Here is a 16541-nt window from a genome sequence, read left to right as displayed (position 1 = left end):
AATCACTGCAATTAAACCTAGGTATATATTTACTGAGGCAGATACCATAGCAAACAGTTTGTAAAGCTACTAAATTCAATAGAAATTAATTACGTGTAACAAAGCTAATAAAATCTAATTTTGTGGCCTGGTTTTAGGTTGTTATGCTAACACTAGGGTTCACGGATTTCTTCCTGAACCAGATGTGCTCAAGCAAGGCCCTTCATTACTTCTCATTTGAAAGGAGTGCCAGCCTAATACTAGTGCAGTCCTCCTCTCCACCTCTTGTGGCCTGGATCTTCTTCTGCTGGTTCAATGACGGGGGGGGGGGGGGGTCACAACTACCAACAGCAATTAGCAAAATCATGGTAAATGCTACCAAGTCACAGCTATGGTTATTCTGGGGAACTCTCAAGTACTCACGACATAATAGTTAATACTAATCAGCCAATTCTTCAATTAGACATAAGTGAATGAAAATATAAAGTATTTCACTAAAAACTGAAGCAGAATATGAGCAAGATTAGCCAGCAGTTGTCAAGGGTATTTAAAAATCATATCCTGTGAGGTGGTTGGCATTAGGAAGGACATCCAGTCATAAAAACCACGCCAAAGTAGACAGTGGCATTTGGTAGAGTCTTTTGGCTTTATTGTCCAGCCCATAGCAGCATGGAAGACAAACGTTAAATGTTGATGAGGATGATGATGATTATGAGGTTGACAGACATGCATCACATTCTCATAGCTGCTTAACATTCATTGTCTGATGCAGATGAGAGAAAGATTTTCTCTTCTGATAGAATTTTCTATTGCAGGACAACCAAAATAATCATTACACCTTGTCCCCTAAAAATATATGTAACAAATGCATTGAGCATTACACAGAAAGTAATATTTTTTTTCTTGTAATCTAATCACTGAATCACTTTAGATTAATTTAGAGTTTTTTAAAATCCTCTTCTAATATACAAAAAAAAAGAAAAGTAAGACTATGCAACGCTAGTAGATCTGATAGTAATAACAAGCCCTTACTAAGTCCCTACCATTATCTTAATTACATAAATATATAATATTATATATATAACATAATAATAATATATAAACATATATGACATAACATGATATATATAATATATATATATATTATATAATACACAATGCTCCATACAATTTACACCCAACATTAAAAAAAATCAAGATAAAACTACAGATTGGTGAGGCCAGATTTAATTTATTGATCTTTTTTGTTTTTCCTTTAAGAGAGAGAGAGAGAGAGAGAGAGAGAGAGAGAGAAAGTTAGAGGAGGACATGTAACACAACATCTATATCATGAAAGGTCAACAAACTACTCAATACAACTAGAATTGTAAAAAATAAAAGAAACAAACATTTGGGGGGAGAGAAAAAAACTAAAAAAAAAAAAAAGAAGAAAAAAAAAAGCACCCACAAAAGTCTACAACCTAATTGGTTATTAGTCATTTTAATAAAATGGGTAAAGAAAACAAGAGACTATACCTTAATGTTTGTTTTCATGATAGCAGTAAAACAACAAGGTGCAATCAGTTTTAAATGCGACCAATTGATGCTGTTCATATAGCAACACAAGGGAAGTAATGACTAAAGTTGGTTTGTGATAATTATCTCTAATATTATTATCAATATTATCATTGTTATAACCACTTTCATTTCAATGGATACTGAAAGAAAATGGTAATCCATCAACAATTCACGTCTACAAACTTAATGACAGACGTCTAGATTAAAATTCCACCATTCCACCATCAGTAAAATTAGGTTGCTACCATAATTAGTACTAAATTACAAGTGGGAATTCCAATAAGTTTGGAAATCAATGGTCAGAAAGATTTCATTGGTGAATGAAACAAAAATAATTCCACAGAAAAAGAGTGTAAAAACATGCCAATGAAACTAGTAAAAGATGCCAAACATGAAGTGAATCTAAAATTTTATATCAAAAATCTTCTTCAATTCAATTGTTTTGTTTTTGTTGAAAAACAAAAACAAAACAATTGAATTGAAGAAGTTGTGCTAGATTTCTAATATTTTGAAAAAGCTCACAAAGAAAATACAGGGTGGGGGGCAAAAAAAAAAGCTATTTGAGTTTGACGATATATGTGGATTATAAGAATTTAATGCAAAGAAAGGCTAGCAATTGTACAAGCATAAAATGGAAACAGATAATGGAAATGCTGGCTGCGTTCCATCACAAAGAAAGCCCAAATGACTGGATTGAATTACCACAATGTAGACATTATCAAGGAAAGAAAGACTATGAAGGCCGTTTGAATCAGGAGATTGGAGGTTTTATCTAAACTGGGGTTTGTATAAAAATGGTTGAAGCTTAGGAATTTTAAAGGAGGGGGGAGAGAGAGAGAGAGAGAGAGAGAGAGAGAACTGATGTAAGAGTTGGAAATTAAATGTTTCTTATTTAAAAGGGTTCAGTCAGGTTTTATCTAAACTGGGGTTTGTATAAAAATGGTTGAAGCTTAGGAATTTTAAAGGAGGGGGGGGAGAGAGAGAGAGAGAGAACTGATGTAAGAGTTGGAAATTAAATGTTTCTTATTTAAAAGGGTTCAGTCACATTCTCTCTCAGAAAATGTAGATAGAATTAACAACCAAACAAGGATGGAAGTTAGCAGAGTTGACCATTTTCTACAACACCACCTAATTACTTGTAACACTAAATTTTTAATAAAACAGTCATCAGAAACAGACAAATCCCATTTGCACAGCAATCTGAAATGCAATGTACTGTCCTTCTATGCCCTTACTGAATGGCACCTCTGTACGCAGTAGGAATATTCTTATATGTACACATTTACACACAAATTGGGCAGAATGCACAATTTATTTCCAGCTATTATATCAGAACATAAAAGCTACCACTGCCTAAGTTTTACATTCAAAGGATGAGTAGAAAATTAACTTCAATTATGTTAGCAGCAAATTTATATGTTAACACCATTGAAGAGAAAAAAATTAAATGGCTATGATGTGTATTTAAAACTACTTCAGGATTTGCTCACGAGTAGCAGGAAGGACATCCACCTGTCTATTTGCTGTCTAACATCGCAATTGCTGTGATATGTCTGGAATAATAAAAAGGTAACTAAAATTTCAGTGGGTGAAGGCATGTTTGTCAATTAAACCTGCTTTACACACACCAATTCCCAGAGTCACAGGTAGACTGTAATAATAATAATGATGATGATGTCAAGGTATGATGCTAACAAGATCACCTAAACAACAGGTTACATTGGCTAAAGAGCTTAATTAACTGAGATTACAATAAAATTATCAGAAGAAAACTTGTTAAGAGTAGGGAAACAAACAACCCCCAATCTAACATTAAGCATAAGAATTGTTGCCTTATATTTTATACTTTAGTAGGGGGAGAGGTTTACCATTAAATGCCTTCTATTGTCTAATATTAGCCAGGTGATTCTGTAAGGAGAAAAACTAAATGAAGATAATGTTTAAATAACACAAATGTATCAGAATGTTATGTTGAATAAACAAAATTCTAGAAACACAACCTGATGAAAATTTGTTCTTGGTGGAATACTGAGATATAAATATTTTGATACAAAAGAGAGGAAACAAACAAAAGAAAACGGAATAAAAGATACCCTGTTAAATTACTTATAAACACAAAACTGAAGAAACTAAAAGATAATTTCAAATAAATGGAATAATGGGAGAAGTGTTTGCTATTTCAATATTAGCATTAAGTGGTACACTAACATACATACACACGCACACACACAGCTAGTGGTACATACAGACGCCCTTATATAAGGGGGTTAGTTCAGAGTAGAGAATAGCAGTAGAAGATCAAAGTAATTTCATTTCAGCTCAAATGAATAAAATCTGTGAAATCAGTTCTTGGAATAAAAAGAATAAAATTTTACTGTGTTATGATGAAGGATTTCAGTTGGTAGAATTCTCATTTTCTTACGAATAGATAGATATAAATTCATCTTATTCTGGTAGAAGAGAGAGACGGTTCGTTTCATTCTTAGAATTATCCTGATCCACTAAAACCTAAATCAAAAAATCTTTTGTAGAAGGAACAATTCTTCACAAGGGCCTACTAAGTTAAATTGTTCATAAACACACACACAAACATACACACTAAACAAATGGAACTAAAATTAAACTTCAGAGATTTTTTCTTTTTTTAAAGACAACAGCAAAACAACATTTACTTACATGTGAATCACTGGCATCATAAGACAAAAAAAAAAAAGACTTAATGTACAAAATATGGATGTAGGGAACAAAATAATTCATAAAAATTAAAATGAGTTTGGCTATATAACATGTGGATATGAAGAGTGTGTGTGAGTGTGTGTGAGCTGTGTTTGCTATTGTTGTTGTTACAGTAAATGGCAACATATAAAAAGTTAGAGGGTTTTGTTCTCTAAATTGTGAAGAATGAGTTACAACTGGGAGGTTAAAAGGTTTCGACACATTGTCTTTGTCAGATTCAGTCCTTTCTGTAAATAGCCAACCATAAAGGAGACAGTGGGAAGCTATACACACAAAAGAAAAATTAAAAACCTAACAGGGAAGGTTAGAAAAAAAAAACTTGTTAAAAATTCAAAGGAAAAATAAATGGAAGAGTGTCCAGTATTTTGTTTTTTTTTAATAAAATGACAATAACTAAATTGGTAGACAGAAAGTAAGCTGCTCTGAATATGTAGTGTTGTTGTTGTTGTTGGTGGTGGTGGTTAACAGTAGAAATAGTAGCATTAATAGATGAAGACAGTACCCATCTCCAATGTGCCAACATGAGGCATATGAAACCAGGCTGGAAAAAGAAAAAAAAATTGTATTAAAGGCAGTTTAATTCGATACGAGTTACATTAATCTGGCTACATTCTGCTAAGTGTAAACATTCAAAACATTTTCAGAACCAACTCCATTTTATGCAGAAAACTTAAGGAAAACATCAGGATTAAATCCTTTTGCTACTTTGAATAAATGCAATGAAAGTTTACTCATTGACACCAAGATGAAATTGTACTGACATTTTCAAATAGAAAATTGTAGGTGCACACGCATGCATGGAAGCACAGGCGTGGCTGTGTGGTTAAAAATTAAGAAGTTTTCTTCCCAATCACATGTTCTGGGTTCAATCCCATTGCATGTCTTCCATAGCCCTGAGTCAACCAATGCCATGTGAGTAGATTCGGTAAAACGAAACGGACAACTGGTTCTACAAGTGATGTGCATTTCCGATCTTGTATGAAAACATGTTTGGCCATGGGTGAATATTCTCCTTCACTTGGAAACAAGTCAGAGTTAGTGACAGGAAAAGCATCCAGTCACAGAAAACCTGTCCAACCCACGCAAGCAAGGAGATGTGAACACTAAAACCAATGACAAAATGAAAGTACAAAGTATTAATCTTGCTTCTATCATAATTACAAACAGCAGACATATTGAGGTATTTTTAAGGAAAATTCATAAAATATAGAAATTAGTGGAAATGGTAGGTTCCAGACTACAAAACTTGGAACAGACATACTTGCTTACATACTGACGTTGATACAACTCCATTAATGCTGAAAGTCAAACCAAAAACTCATCAACCTCAGCGAAACAAACAAAAGAAAAACTGACATGAACAGACGCATAGGTGCGGGGTTGGCTGGGTGGTTAAGCAGCTTGCTTCTCAACCATGTGGTCTTGGGTTCAGTTTCATTGCATGGCACCTTACTCTCTCTTTACTCTTTTACTTGTTTGTCATTTGACTGCGGCCATGCTGGAGCACTGCCTTTAGTCAAGCAAATCGACCCCAAGACTTATTCTTTGTAAGCCCAGTACTTATTCTATTGGTCTCTTTTGCCGAATGGCTAAGTGACGGGGACGTAAACACACCAGCATCGGTTGTCAAGCAATGCTAGAGGGACAAACAGACACACAAACATTGGTCGGCCCAAGGCTATAGCAGAAGACACTTGCCCAAGATGCCACGCAGTGGGACTGAACCCGGAACCATGTGGTTGGTAAGCAAGCTACTTACCACAAATTGTCTTCTACTAAAGCCCTGGGATGACCAAATCTTAGGAGTGGATTTGGTAAACAGAAACTGTAAGAAGCCCACCATGTATATAATCTATAATATACATATAAGGCCATGTGGTTGAGTAGCTTGGTCCCAACCAAATGGTTTCAAGTTCATTTCCACTGCGTGGCACCTTGAGTAATTCTTTTACTACAGCCCCAACACTGACCAAAGCCTTATGAATGGATTTGTGTGTGTGTGTGTTGACCTTTGTATTGACATAATGAGACAAGTGTAAACAAGCGTCCCTGTCATACAAGCAGTGTTGTTCACTTCCAGTTGTCCTTGTAAAGCATGTCTGGCTTGGAAACGAAGATTGACAACAGGAAAGACATCCAGCCATAGAGAATCTGCCTCAACAAATTCTATCTGAGTCATGCAAGCATGCAGAACTGGATGTTTGATGATGACGATAATGATCAATCACATGAAAATAAAGCATTAGGATCATAAGACAATCCCTCCATGGCTGAATAGTTGGTATACACATTACCATCAATCGAGCAATTTGCTACATTTCGCTGTAATAATGCTGGTAAATTTTCCCAGAGAAACAGCAATTATCTTTTGCCGATTTTCATTTCCTTGCATATTGATTCATTTCAAATACTGTAGAAGCTTTCTTTGCAATCACAGGATCTCAGGTTCAGCCCCACTGTGTGGTAGTACACTGAGCAAGCATCCTCTATCATAACCCTTGGTCAACCAATGCCTTGTGAACAAATTCGGTAGGTGGAAACTGTGTGGAATCCTGATGGGGGGGGGTCTCTATATACAAACATAACTCATTCTGGAGTCTTGTTCATTAACCAAACTGTTTATTGTATGAATATTTGAGACACATGTAAGGGGAATTCATTCTAAGCCATATCCACCCTCCACAGCCTGAAATGATCTGTTGTTTATCCAATCATCTATAGCAATAAATATATACACACACGCATGTTATTTTTTTTTCCTTGTCTCAATCAACAGTTATGTTTTCTTTTTTAATCAAAAAATAATGAGAAATATTATTACTTCCTAGATAAAACATGAAAATTTGCAAGCCACATCAAACTGTATCCATGAACTTCAACCATTTGTACACCTTCTCTTAGTCCCTTAGAGTTGACTTGTGGTTTGTTGCTAAAATGCCTGTTGGCTGAATATAATTTTTCTTCAGAAAACTACTATGCAACTGGTTCCTTTAGCACACCATTTAACTATGCTCTCCCATAGCCTGCTTGTAGTTCTTAGATCAAATTTCAGTTCATTCTGCAAGTTTTATTTATCGATTGGAAAAAACCCATTCATTATTCAATTTGTTCATTCGGAGGACCCTTCGTACATGGGTGTCCCACTGTACTTTAAAAGAGATGGTTTTGTATCCTAGAACCAAGGGCAGCTTTATGCAGACTGGCATCAAAAGAGTTAGAAAATATTTGTAATACATTATCATCTGTAGACAAACAAAATGAAGGAACTTTTGAAGGAAACAGACATTACCAAAACTCAAGTGTTAGTCATCATCTTTGCACTCTAGAGAGTCTCCATCTTTGTCATCAAGACATTTGCCATCTAATTTCTGCATTTTATTTCCATGCTTATTGCCTGTAGGAAATTGAAAAAAATCATAATATAAAATTAAGAGGAAATAAAAAAAGAAAAAAACAGGGGGAAACGTATAAAGGAAAACCCATTTGCTAAGTTGATGTATCTTAAGTCCCTTATGAAAATAGAAGCGAGATATTTTAACAAACTGTAGTTACTTGCCTTAGATTTAAGGCAGGATACTATATTTTAATGCCTGATGAAGCTAGTGACTGCAGTTCACAGTCCACCAAAATAGAAACTGATGCCAACAGCCTGGTTTAATTTATTAATTTTAAATTGGTGGTGAACAATAGCAAAATGGTTACAAAGTTCTAACAAGCTAAGTACAAGTTCACTTCATCGTGAGCACAACAAGGAAATGCCTGTAACTCTAAGATAAAAAAATATTAATATTTGTTTTTATGTTGTGTTATAATAAAAACAACATTAAACTGAAGAATTAGTCAATTCCTTTGTGTAGAGTACATAATCCATTACACCTTTATAAAACGAGGAGTGGCAGTGACTCTGGAGGTTCCAACAGGTAACCTCCTTCATTGGACTTTTGCAGCACTCCACTTCCCACTGAAGGCTAACAGCTTGAAACTTCAAAGTCACAAAGAAAATTATACTCTGAATACACTGCAGCTTTAAAATAATCATAGATAATCGTAACTAGAAAGACATTAAGTTATTAAAGATAATCTTTCAAAATAATTTGTCTCCACACAGTGATCATCAGATTTACTTGTGGATAAGCCCTACCATTTCGTACTTGATTTTTACAAAAAAACACTGGGATGGGACACGTTTGGGGGCAAAATTGAAACTATCAACAGAAAGGGGTACAACTTATGGGTAAATACAGTAATTAATGAGCACAGCTCTGATTAAAAACGGGGGGGAAGGTTGTCAGAAAATGTATTGGCTATACTTACCACTCTTATGAGCTTCCAACTGTTGCATAGAGTTCACAGAAATGTTACATAAGCTACAGAAAAACAAACCTAATTTTTTCCCTAAATCTTCTCCTGGGGGGAAAAAAAAGTCAAATGATTATAAACACAGAAAAGCGAAATGTTTTGTTTTATGTTACTAAAATAGGGAGGATACTTAAGACTAAAAACAAACCTATTTTTCATAGTTTTCCAAAAGCAGAACCAAATGGCTTTACTAAATGATTAAAGGGGAATAGTTGAGGATAAATACGTCATTAGAAAATATGGTCAGGATTTTGAATAGGTTTTAACTTTGTGACTAGTATGATTACTAGTATGAAAAATCAGAACTGTGACTTAAATTATACTCATGTTACAATTTGCCAATTAAAATTAAAATTAAACGGTTCCATTTTAATTACTAGATTTGATGGCATTTATGACACCCCACTCCCACCTCAATCTCTCAATGTCCTGTATTATAAGCTTTTAATGCACTAAAACCTTTTCACCCAATGAATATTTGCTGCATAAATTAGGGTGCATAAAAAAAAAAAAGGCCCATGCATCGTTTATACCACCAAATAGAGTAACATCATTTTAAACTTGGGAACTTCATTAACACATGGAAGAGCTTCCTGCTGTAGCACTTCTGCATAAGTTGTCTTACACAGCATTCCACTTGCACACACAGCTGTTAAGGCCGCCCTTCCTTCCTTTCTATCATCACCTATCCATTCATATCATCATCGTTTAACGTCCGCTTTCCATGCTAGCATGGGTTGGACGATTTGACTGAGGGCTGGCAAACCAGATGGCTGCACCAGGCCCCAATCTTGATCTGGCAGAGTTTCTACAGCTGGATGCCCTGCCTAACGCCAACCACTCTGAGAGTGTAGTGGGTGCTTTTACATGCCACCGGCACAGGGGCCAGTCAGGCAGTACTGGCAACGACCTTGCTCGAATCTTTTTACACGTGCCAGTGAAGCGTTCACTAAATTTTCATGATTAACAAATGAAAGGCAGATAATCTTGAGAGATCCTTATTTCTCTGATTTTATCAAAATTAAACTTCATGAGTTATTATTATCCTAATTCCAAACAGTAGAATTGTTTACTCTAATGTTCCTACAATATTTTAAGAATAGACAAAGTCCATTAACGTTAAAAAAAAATGACATTTATCAAAACAAAAAAATTGCAAGGTCAAAAATATGGCCAATGGCATTTTCAAAGCTGTTTCTGCTCACCATTAGTGTCTCTATCAGGAGAATCCTCATCTGTCTCCATATTCTTTGTATTCTCCACCATCTTTACTTTCTTTGCATGCCGCAATCCATTATAATGCTGAGCAGCTTGGGCTTCTGAGTTAAAGGTCCGGTTACAATGGCTGCAAGTTACCTGCAATAGAGAGATACCACAAAACCCATAAATCCAGCATCCCAACAGTTTCAGTTTTTTCTTTCACAACTCAAAAAACTGCCAGGCCTACATCTCTCTCTGGTTCTAATTCACACCAACATAAGGGAAGAGAAGAAAAGAAATCACAGAAATCACAGAACTAATAGCTAAACCTCGATCAAGAAATGGAAGACATGCTACGCAATTACATTTTGTAAACTCATTTTGACCTGATTCACAAATGAAATTTCACACACATTTTCCATCTTAATTCTGTTTATCCCTTATATAATGAAACAGTTGCATATTGTAACTCACTCCTCTCATCTCTTACACACTTAAATGCAACTTTAATAAATAAAGGCTTTTTGGTCAAAACTTCTATAAATATTATTAAAAAAAAAAAATTTAAAGAAACACTATATTTCATACTTTATGAAATCAGTGACATGTCTCAGGTGGCTCGTTAGATACCAAAATTATTGCACAATATAATTATCCATGGCTTGTCAGTCTTCTACAATCGAGGGAACCACAACATCAAGTTGTTTTTCTAAATGACACTATTAAAATAAGCCCCTGATAATTTATGCCTGTCAAAAATCTAGCTTTAATCTACAATAATAGCATATTATTAAAGTCCATTTCCAAATTTTATGAATCATTTATCGTTATTCCTACTCGTTACATACTATCTAGTCATTAATACTGTCTCTAAACAGAACATCCTGCATTTCACGATTCAATTAAATTCTAAAATATCTAAGAACTAAGGCTAATTTCCAAAAACCAACCTTTTTCCTTCATTTTCCACACAAACATGAACACACCATCATAAACATAGCACGAATGACAGTAATGCTGAGTTTTGTATAAGGAGATATATATTTTTAGTGCATGTACTGGTATATAATACATATCATATATAACATCACATATATATCATATAATACATATATCATATATATATAATATATATATATCATATATGACATATAATACATATTTTATATGTAATATATAAAATATATAATATATATATTAATATAATATTATATTTATAATATATATATATATAAAATATATATATATATATATTATGCATATAATATTATATGCTGTGTGTGGTGCAAGGTAAACCTTTTTTTCGCCAACACACCTGAGCTGTCGTTGTATTGTCAGAATTGTTAACATTTGACTTTTTCTTTTTCCTTCTGCGAAATCTGAAACCGGCCACGTAGATCCATTTTTTCTGTCCACAGAGAGAAAGAAAAAGATATTTGTTTACAATTGTCACAATACAGCCATGGCGAGCGACAGCAACATATATATATTATATATATATATATATAATATTGTTGGCCAACCTGCTAGAAATAGCAGCCAAATTTCACCCTACCATCTTAAGCACACATTGGGATAACGTAGTCACCAACAAGAAAGGAAAAAAATCACAACTGGATCATCTTCAATAAACACACACAAACACGCCCACGTGTACACATGTATGTGCATGTGTGTACACGTCCTTTTGTGTGAAGATGCATTTCTGGTCTATTTTGAAAAATAATTGTGCACAAATACATATATGCACACACATAATTGTCTATTAGATATATATGCATACACATATATCTATACACATATACACATTTAGTAAAACTTATGTAATAATGATAATGGTAATAATAACAAGCATAATATTGCATACATTTGGCAGCTATATATATAAAGTATATGCTGAGCAATGCCTAAGCAGTTGTGTTTTGAATGTAAATGAATTTGGTGACAAACGGGACAGTAGTTGCGGACATTTCAGTGGAAATAGTGTTGGTTATGGAAAAATAACATATCCACCAAAAGAGTTATGGAAGACCGCACAGACAACAATTATTTCAGTTATTAAGAGGCAACTAAGGTAATTTTAGTTCAAAAATTAATACGGTATCAGACTAGTTGTGCACATTAATAGATTTTCATTTTAGCTTGGAAGCATGTAAGTATATACAATAGTAAAGATAGTACAAGAGAATTTTTTTAAACTGAAGAAAGCCACAAATTAAAATAATCATATCCCTGTCTCTATCGTCCATCACTAACCCAATGTAAGAGACTAGGTGGAACCATGTGTAGTCCGATACACTCACTCCACCCTTTCTGTACTGCTAGTCATCACTCATTCTCTCCAGGGTCATTTCTGTGTGTCACCCATCAATTACGCTTGCCTCTTTATCCATCTCTCCTATTATCTTATTACACCTGAACCCCTGCAGTCTATAATCATATTCCTATGTCTTTCTCTCGTCCATACTTGCCATTTTTAATTATTGTCTTAGAACAGACGTCATTATCATTGTTTTAACATCCACTTTTCTATGGTCAGATGCTCTTCCTGTCACCAACTGTCACCGTTTGCCATGGCCAAATATGTTTTCACAGAATATAGGAAATGAGTGACACTGCCTGTATGACAATCATGTGACACCAAGAGAAGGCAACACATGGCAGGCTTCTTTTAGTTTCTGTCAACCAAATCCACTGAAAAGGTTTTGGTAGGCCCAGCAGTAGAAGACCGCCACCCCACCCCAAAGGCACTGGTACCTAATAACAAATGGTCCAGACAACTCATGCCACCATCGAAAGCAGCAGATGTAAAAGATTGTGGGTATGGGTATAAAAATCCATTCATAATGAGAAAAAGATTCACTAATTAAGCAGAAAGTGACACTCTCCTTATCTTTAAATTACAAACAACAACAACAACAAAAAATTCTATTTGGTAAAAAAGTATTTTAAAAATAAATACAAGGATTTATAGGCTCAGGTGTGGACTTGTGGTTAAGAAGCTTGCTTCCCAACCATGCGGTCTTGGGTTCAGTCCCACTGCACAACTCCTAACCCTGGCCCAACCAAAGCCTTGTGAGTGAATCTGGTTGATGGAAACCGAAAGAAGCCTGTTGTATGTGTGCATGCTCTTGTCTAGGCATCATGTGATGGCTGTGAATGAGCATCATCACCCTCATTATACAAGTGAGGTTTTCATTACCAGTCTTCCATAAAAAAAACATGTTTGGCCATGGGAAATATTATCTTGCTTGGAAACAGGGGACAGTTGGTAACAGAAAGGTCACCCAGTCTGTAGAGAAATCTGCTTCAACAATTTTGTCCGACTCATGCAAGTATGAATAATTACTTCATACTTTTCTCATAGGCAGCCCATTCCGTAAATCTATTCTTGAAGAATACACATCGAGACACTTAACGGTTTCTATAGAACTCCTCCTGGAAACCATTTGTATGTTTTCCTGTTATTTTCAGCACACCGTCTTACAACAATCAATATCTTGGAGAAGGTGGTGAGATAGCAGAAACATTACTGCACCAGGCAAAATGCTTGGCAGCATTTCAAGTTCCACCAAGGACAACTTGGCCTTTCATTATTCCGGGGTTGATAAATAAGTACCAGTTGTGTACTGGTGTCAATGTAATTGACTACCCCTCTCCCCTGAATTGCTGGCCTTGTGCCAATATCTTGTAGAAGATTCAGATAGGATGTTTTATCTAACAGACTATAACACACCTCCTGACAGTTATTCTTTTAGTTATATTTGTGTGCCCTCAACTGCATAGTAATATTTTTAGAATTCTAGCCCCCATTTTGTCTGAAGAATAGAATGCCTCCTTACTATCATTGTTGTTGTTCCATGCTGGCATGGGTTGAACAGTTTAATCGGAGCCAACAACCCTGACGACTACACCAAGCACCAATGTCTGCTTTGTCATGGTCTCTTAACTCCAACCACTTCACAGGGTACTAGATACCTTTTACGTAACACTGATCCTATTGAGGTTACCAAGTAACATTAGAGGAGAGCTTTCCACAGCAAGATGCCCTTCCTGTTCCCAAGCAGGAAAACAATAATGCCCCAGTTTATCAAACACACAGGTTTTATGTGGAGAACTGGAAACAAATGACTGTCTGAATGAGCCAAAACATGTCAAGAGGCCCAGGCATGCTCTTGCAAAGGACTGTTGCCATCGGGATACCAGTGATTACAAATCAATGAATGCAAGGGGAAACATCATGAACTCACAAACAATAAGTACATCTCTAGACAACAGGGCTTCTACACAGCTCCTGCCTACCAAGTCCACTCGTAAGGCATCGTGATAGAATTCTCTTTCCAAGGTGCCAATCAATGGGACTGAACCCAAAACCATGTGATAAGGAAACAAACTTCTTAACCACACAGCCATGCTTGCTCCATTAACAAAATAAGATACATCATCTTTTAACATCTGTTTCCCATGCTGGCATGGGTTGGAGAGTTTGGCCAGAGCCGGCAAGCCAGAGAGCTGCATCAGATTCCAGTCTGATTTGACTTGGTTTCTACGGCTGGATGCCCTTCCTAATGCCAACCATTTAACAGTGTGTGCTGGGTGCTTTTAATGTGCCACTGGCACAAGCACTGATATACTAAATATTTTTTACCTCCTGAAATTTCATGTTATCACTAAGACAGCAACATGGTTTACACAAGAAAACGCAATTGGGTTGGTAATCTAGGATGAAAAGTTATGCAAAGTGGTGGATTGGGCATGAAACATAGGGGTTATGGTTAATCTCCTTTGCAGCTAGATACCACAACCATTTCAATGAGCAAACCTATTACCAACTATAGTAATAATATAAAATGTGGATTAACTTACTGGGGTTGCTTTCCGCTTGGTTGCTAATTTACCCAAAGCATTGTTGACTACAGCCTGTGTAATGGGGTCCATCTCTTCCTCATCTTTGCCACGAAATCCTCTACCTAAGCAAGAAAAATAACAGTTATTACAGCCATCCATACAACATGTCATTTCAAACAACCATTACCTCTAATTGTAATATAATCTGGTCAGGCTTCAATGCAATCACCAACAGAAGATCCTCTCCAAACACAGGAACATGGAACCTGGCAGTCGACTGAATGATTACATACACAAATCCGATACATTGCAGCATTTACAAACACAAGTTCATCAGAAAAGAGAAAACACACACACACACAGAACTTAAGGTAAGTGTGAGAGGCCAGATCTGGGTGGTTTGAACACAAAACAAGTAGAATTATGTGGACCGGACACAGCCAGTTTAAATGCTCGTGGTTAAAGCATGCAGTTTGTGCCATAGAACTATAGGAGCAGTCTCGGGTGAGATGGTATCAAAAGGGTTCAGCTAGTTTTTCTTTCTTTGCAATCAAATGTAGTGCATAATCATTTCATTACGAGAAACAACCAATAAGTTATAAGATCACAAAGAACTCGAGATTGGTACAAGTTGCTTAATGACATTTAATCTGAACTGCTGACATGATAAATCTCATTACAGATAACCAATTTGATAAACTCCTCATGCAGCACACTGCCCAACAATTTTGTAATAGAAATTTGTCACCTCAAATTTTTTCAACACCCTATGCTGGCATGGGTTGGACGGTTTGACTAAGGTGTGGAGAGCCAGCGGCTGCACCAGGCTCCAATCTGATCTAGCAAGGTTTCTACAGCTGGATGCTCTTCCTAACAGCAACCACTCAGAGTGTAGTGGGTGCTTTTTACATGCCATCAGCACAGGAGCCAGTCACGTTTGGATAATGCTTTTTACATGCCACCAGCACTGGGGCCAGTCAGAGGGTACTGGCATCAGCCAGGTTCAGTTGGTGCCTTTTACATGCCACCGGCATAGGAGGCAGTCAGGGGGCACTGGCCATGATATAATAGGTACACACAATGAGCGCTCAATGTCTAAACTGAAGTTAAGTGCAAGGATGATGGATCTGTCTATATACAAACTGCCTCTAGCAAATTTATCATTCAAGCTGGTACAGGTATAAAAGTAAAAGAGCATAAACAAGTATTCACCAGGTATCAAATAATAAAATATTTATATAACATAGTGAAGAGATTAGGAAACCAGAAAGAGTCTTGAATGTGAAAAGTTCAGAAAGGTTCACATGTAGATAAGTACACCAGAGGATGAGGTAGAAAAGAAATTCATATGACTTAAGTAAGCAGATAAATTTGACATCTAAAAGCACTTCAACAACCCACCTGCTTCATCAGCCGGTAAATCTGAACGCATTTTACGTAAATGTGTTTTCCCTGTTCGATGCTGCACCAATTGTACCTCCGAGTTCACAGTAACGTCGCATACCTCACACCGATACGAACCAGTATTTTTCTTTGGAAAGAAATCCATGTCTGAAGTTTTGATAACCACCCTGCAAACAACCGAAGCAAGTCAACATATTTTTAAAAAGTCACATGTATGCTTTCGAAACTAGTCTTTAAACTCGAAAGAAAATATATTATTCTGACAAAATCATTTGGAAGTATTGTAGAACCACTAGATATACAAACATTCTTAATTTGAAGCCATGGTCTTGATACATGGGTACAGTAGATGTAGAATTTTTATAACATAACTTTCATTGTAAAAACACCTTTAAGAATAATTATTAAATTATAATTGGGTTAAAATGAAACAGAAAATTTCCTTAACCCTTTCGTTA

General features: G+C 35.8%; 1 protein-coding gene and 1 long non-coding RNA gene across 10 annotated transcripts in view; both read right to left on the bottom strand.

The window, feature by feature from the left end:
* Positions 1–1190: 1190 nt before the first annotated feature.
* On the bottom strand, positions 1191–2435 carry LOC118763070. Its single transcript, XR_004998824.1, has 2 exons — positions 2008–2435; positions 1191–1962 (listed from the first exon to the last, which is right to left on the bottom strand). It is a non-coding gene; the product is annotated as an uncharacterized LOC118763070 (long non-coding RNA).
* Positions 2436–2449: 14 nt separating this feature from the next.
* The window catches only part of LOC115210281 (zinc finger protein 385B), a 35509-nt gene continuing 21417 nt past the window's right edge, over positions 2450–16541 (bottom strand). For 6 of the 9 annotated variants that reach the window (XM_036502328.1, XM_036502325.1, XM_036502326.1 and 3 more), the window contains 7 exons: positions 16081–16250; positions 14698–14801; positions 11147–11239; positions 9837–9987; positions 8587–8679; positions 7562–7666; positions 2450–4813 (listed from right to left, as the gene is read on the bottom strand). In XM_036502328.1, the coding sequence (XP_036358221.1) occupies positions 7575–7666; positions 8587–8679; positions 9837–9987; positions 11147–11239; positions 14698–14801; positions 16081–16228 (681 nt within the window). In that variant the 5' untranslated portion in view covers positions 16229–16250 and the 3' untranslated portion in view covers positions 2450–4813; positions 7562–7574. Of the gene's footprint in view, positions 4814–7561; positions 7667–8586; positions 8680–9836; positions 9991–11146; positions 11240–14697; positions 14802–16080; positions 16251–16541 lie in introns of all 9 variants that reach the window. The other 3 variants (XM_036502332.1, XM_036502330.1, XM_036502331.1) reach the window with 3 other exon arrangements.

The sequence above is a fragment of the Octopus sinensis genome, linkage group LG4, assembly GCF_006345805.1.
Source record: "Octopus sinensis linkage group LG4, ASM634580v1, whole genome shotgun sequence".
Taxonomy (NCBI): Eukaryota; Metazoa; Mollusca; class Cephalopoda; order Octopoda; family Octopodidae; genus Octopus; species Octopus sinensis.
Note: the sequence above shows the minus strand (reverse complement) of the source record. Positions and strands in the feature narration are given on the sequence as shown.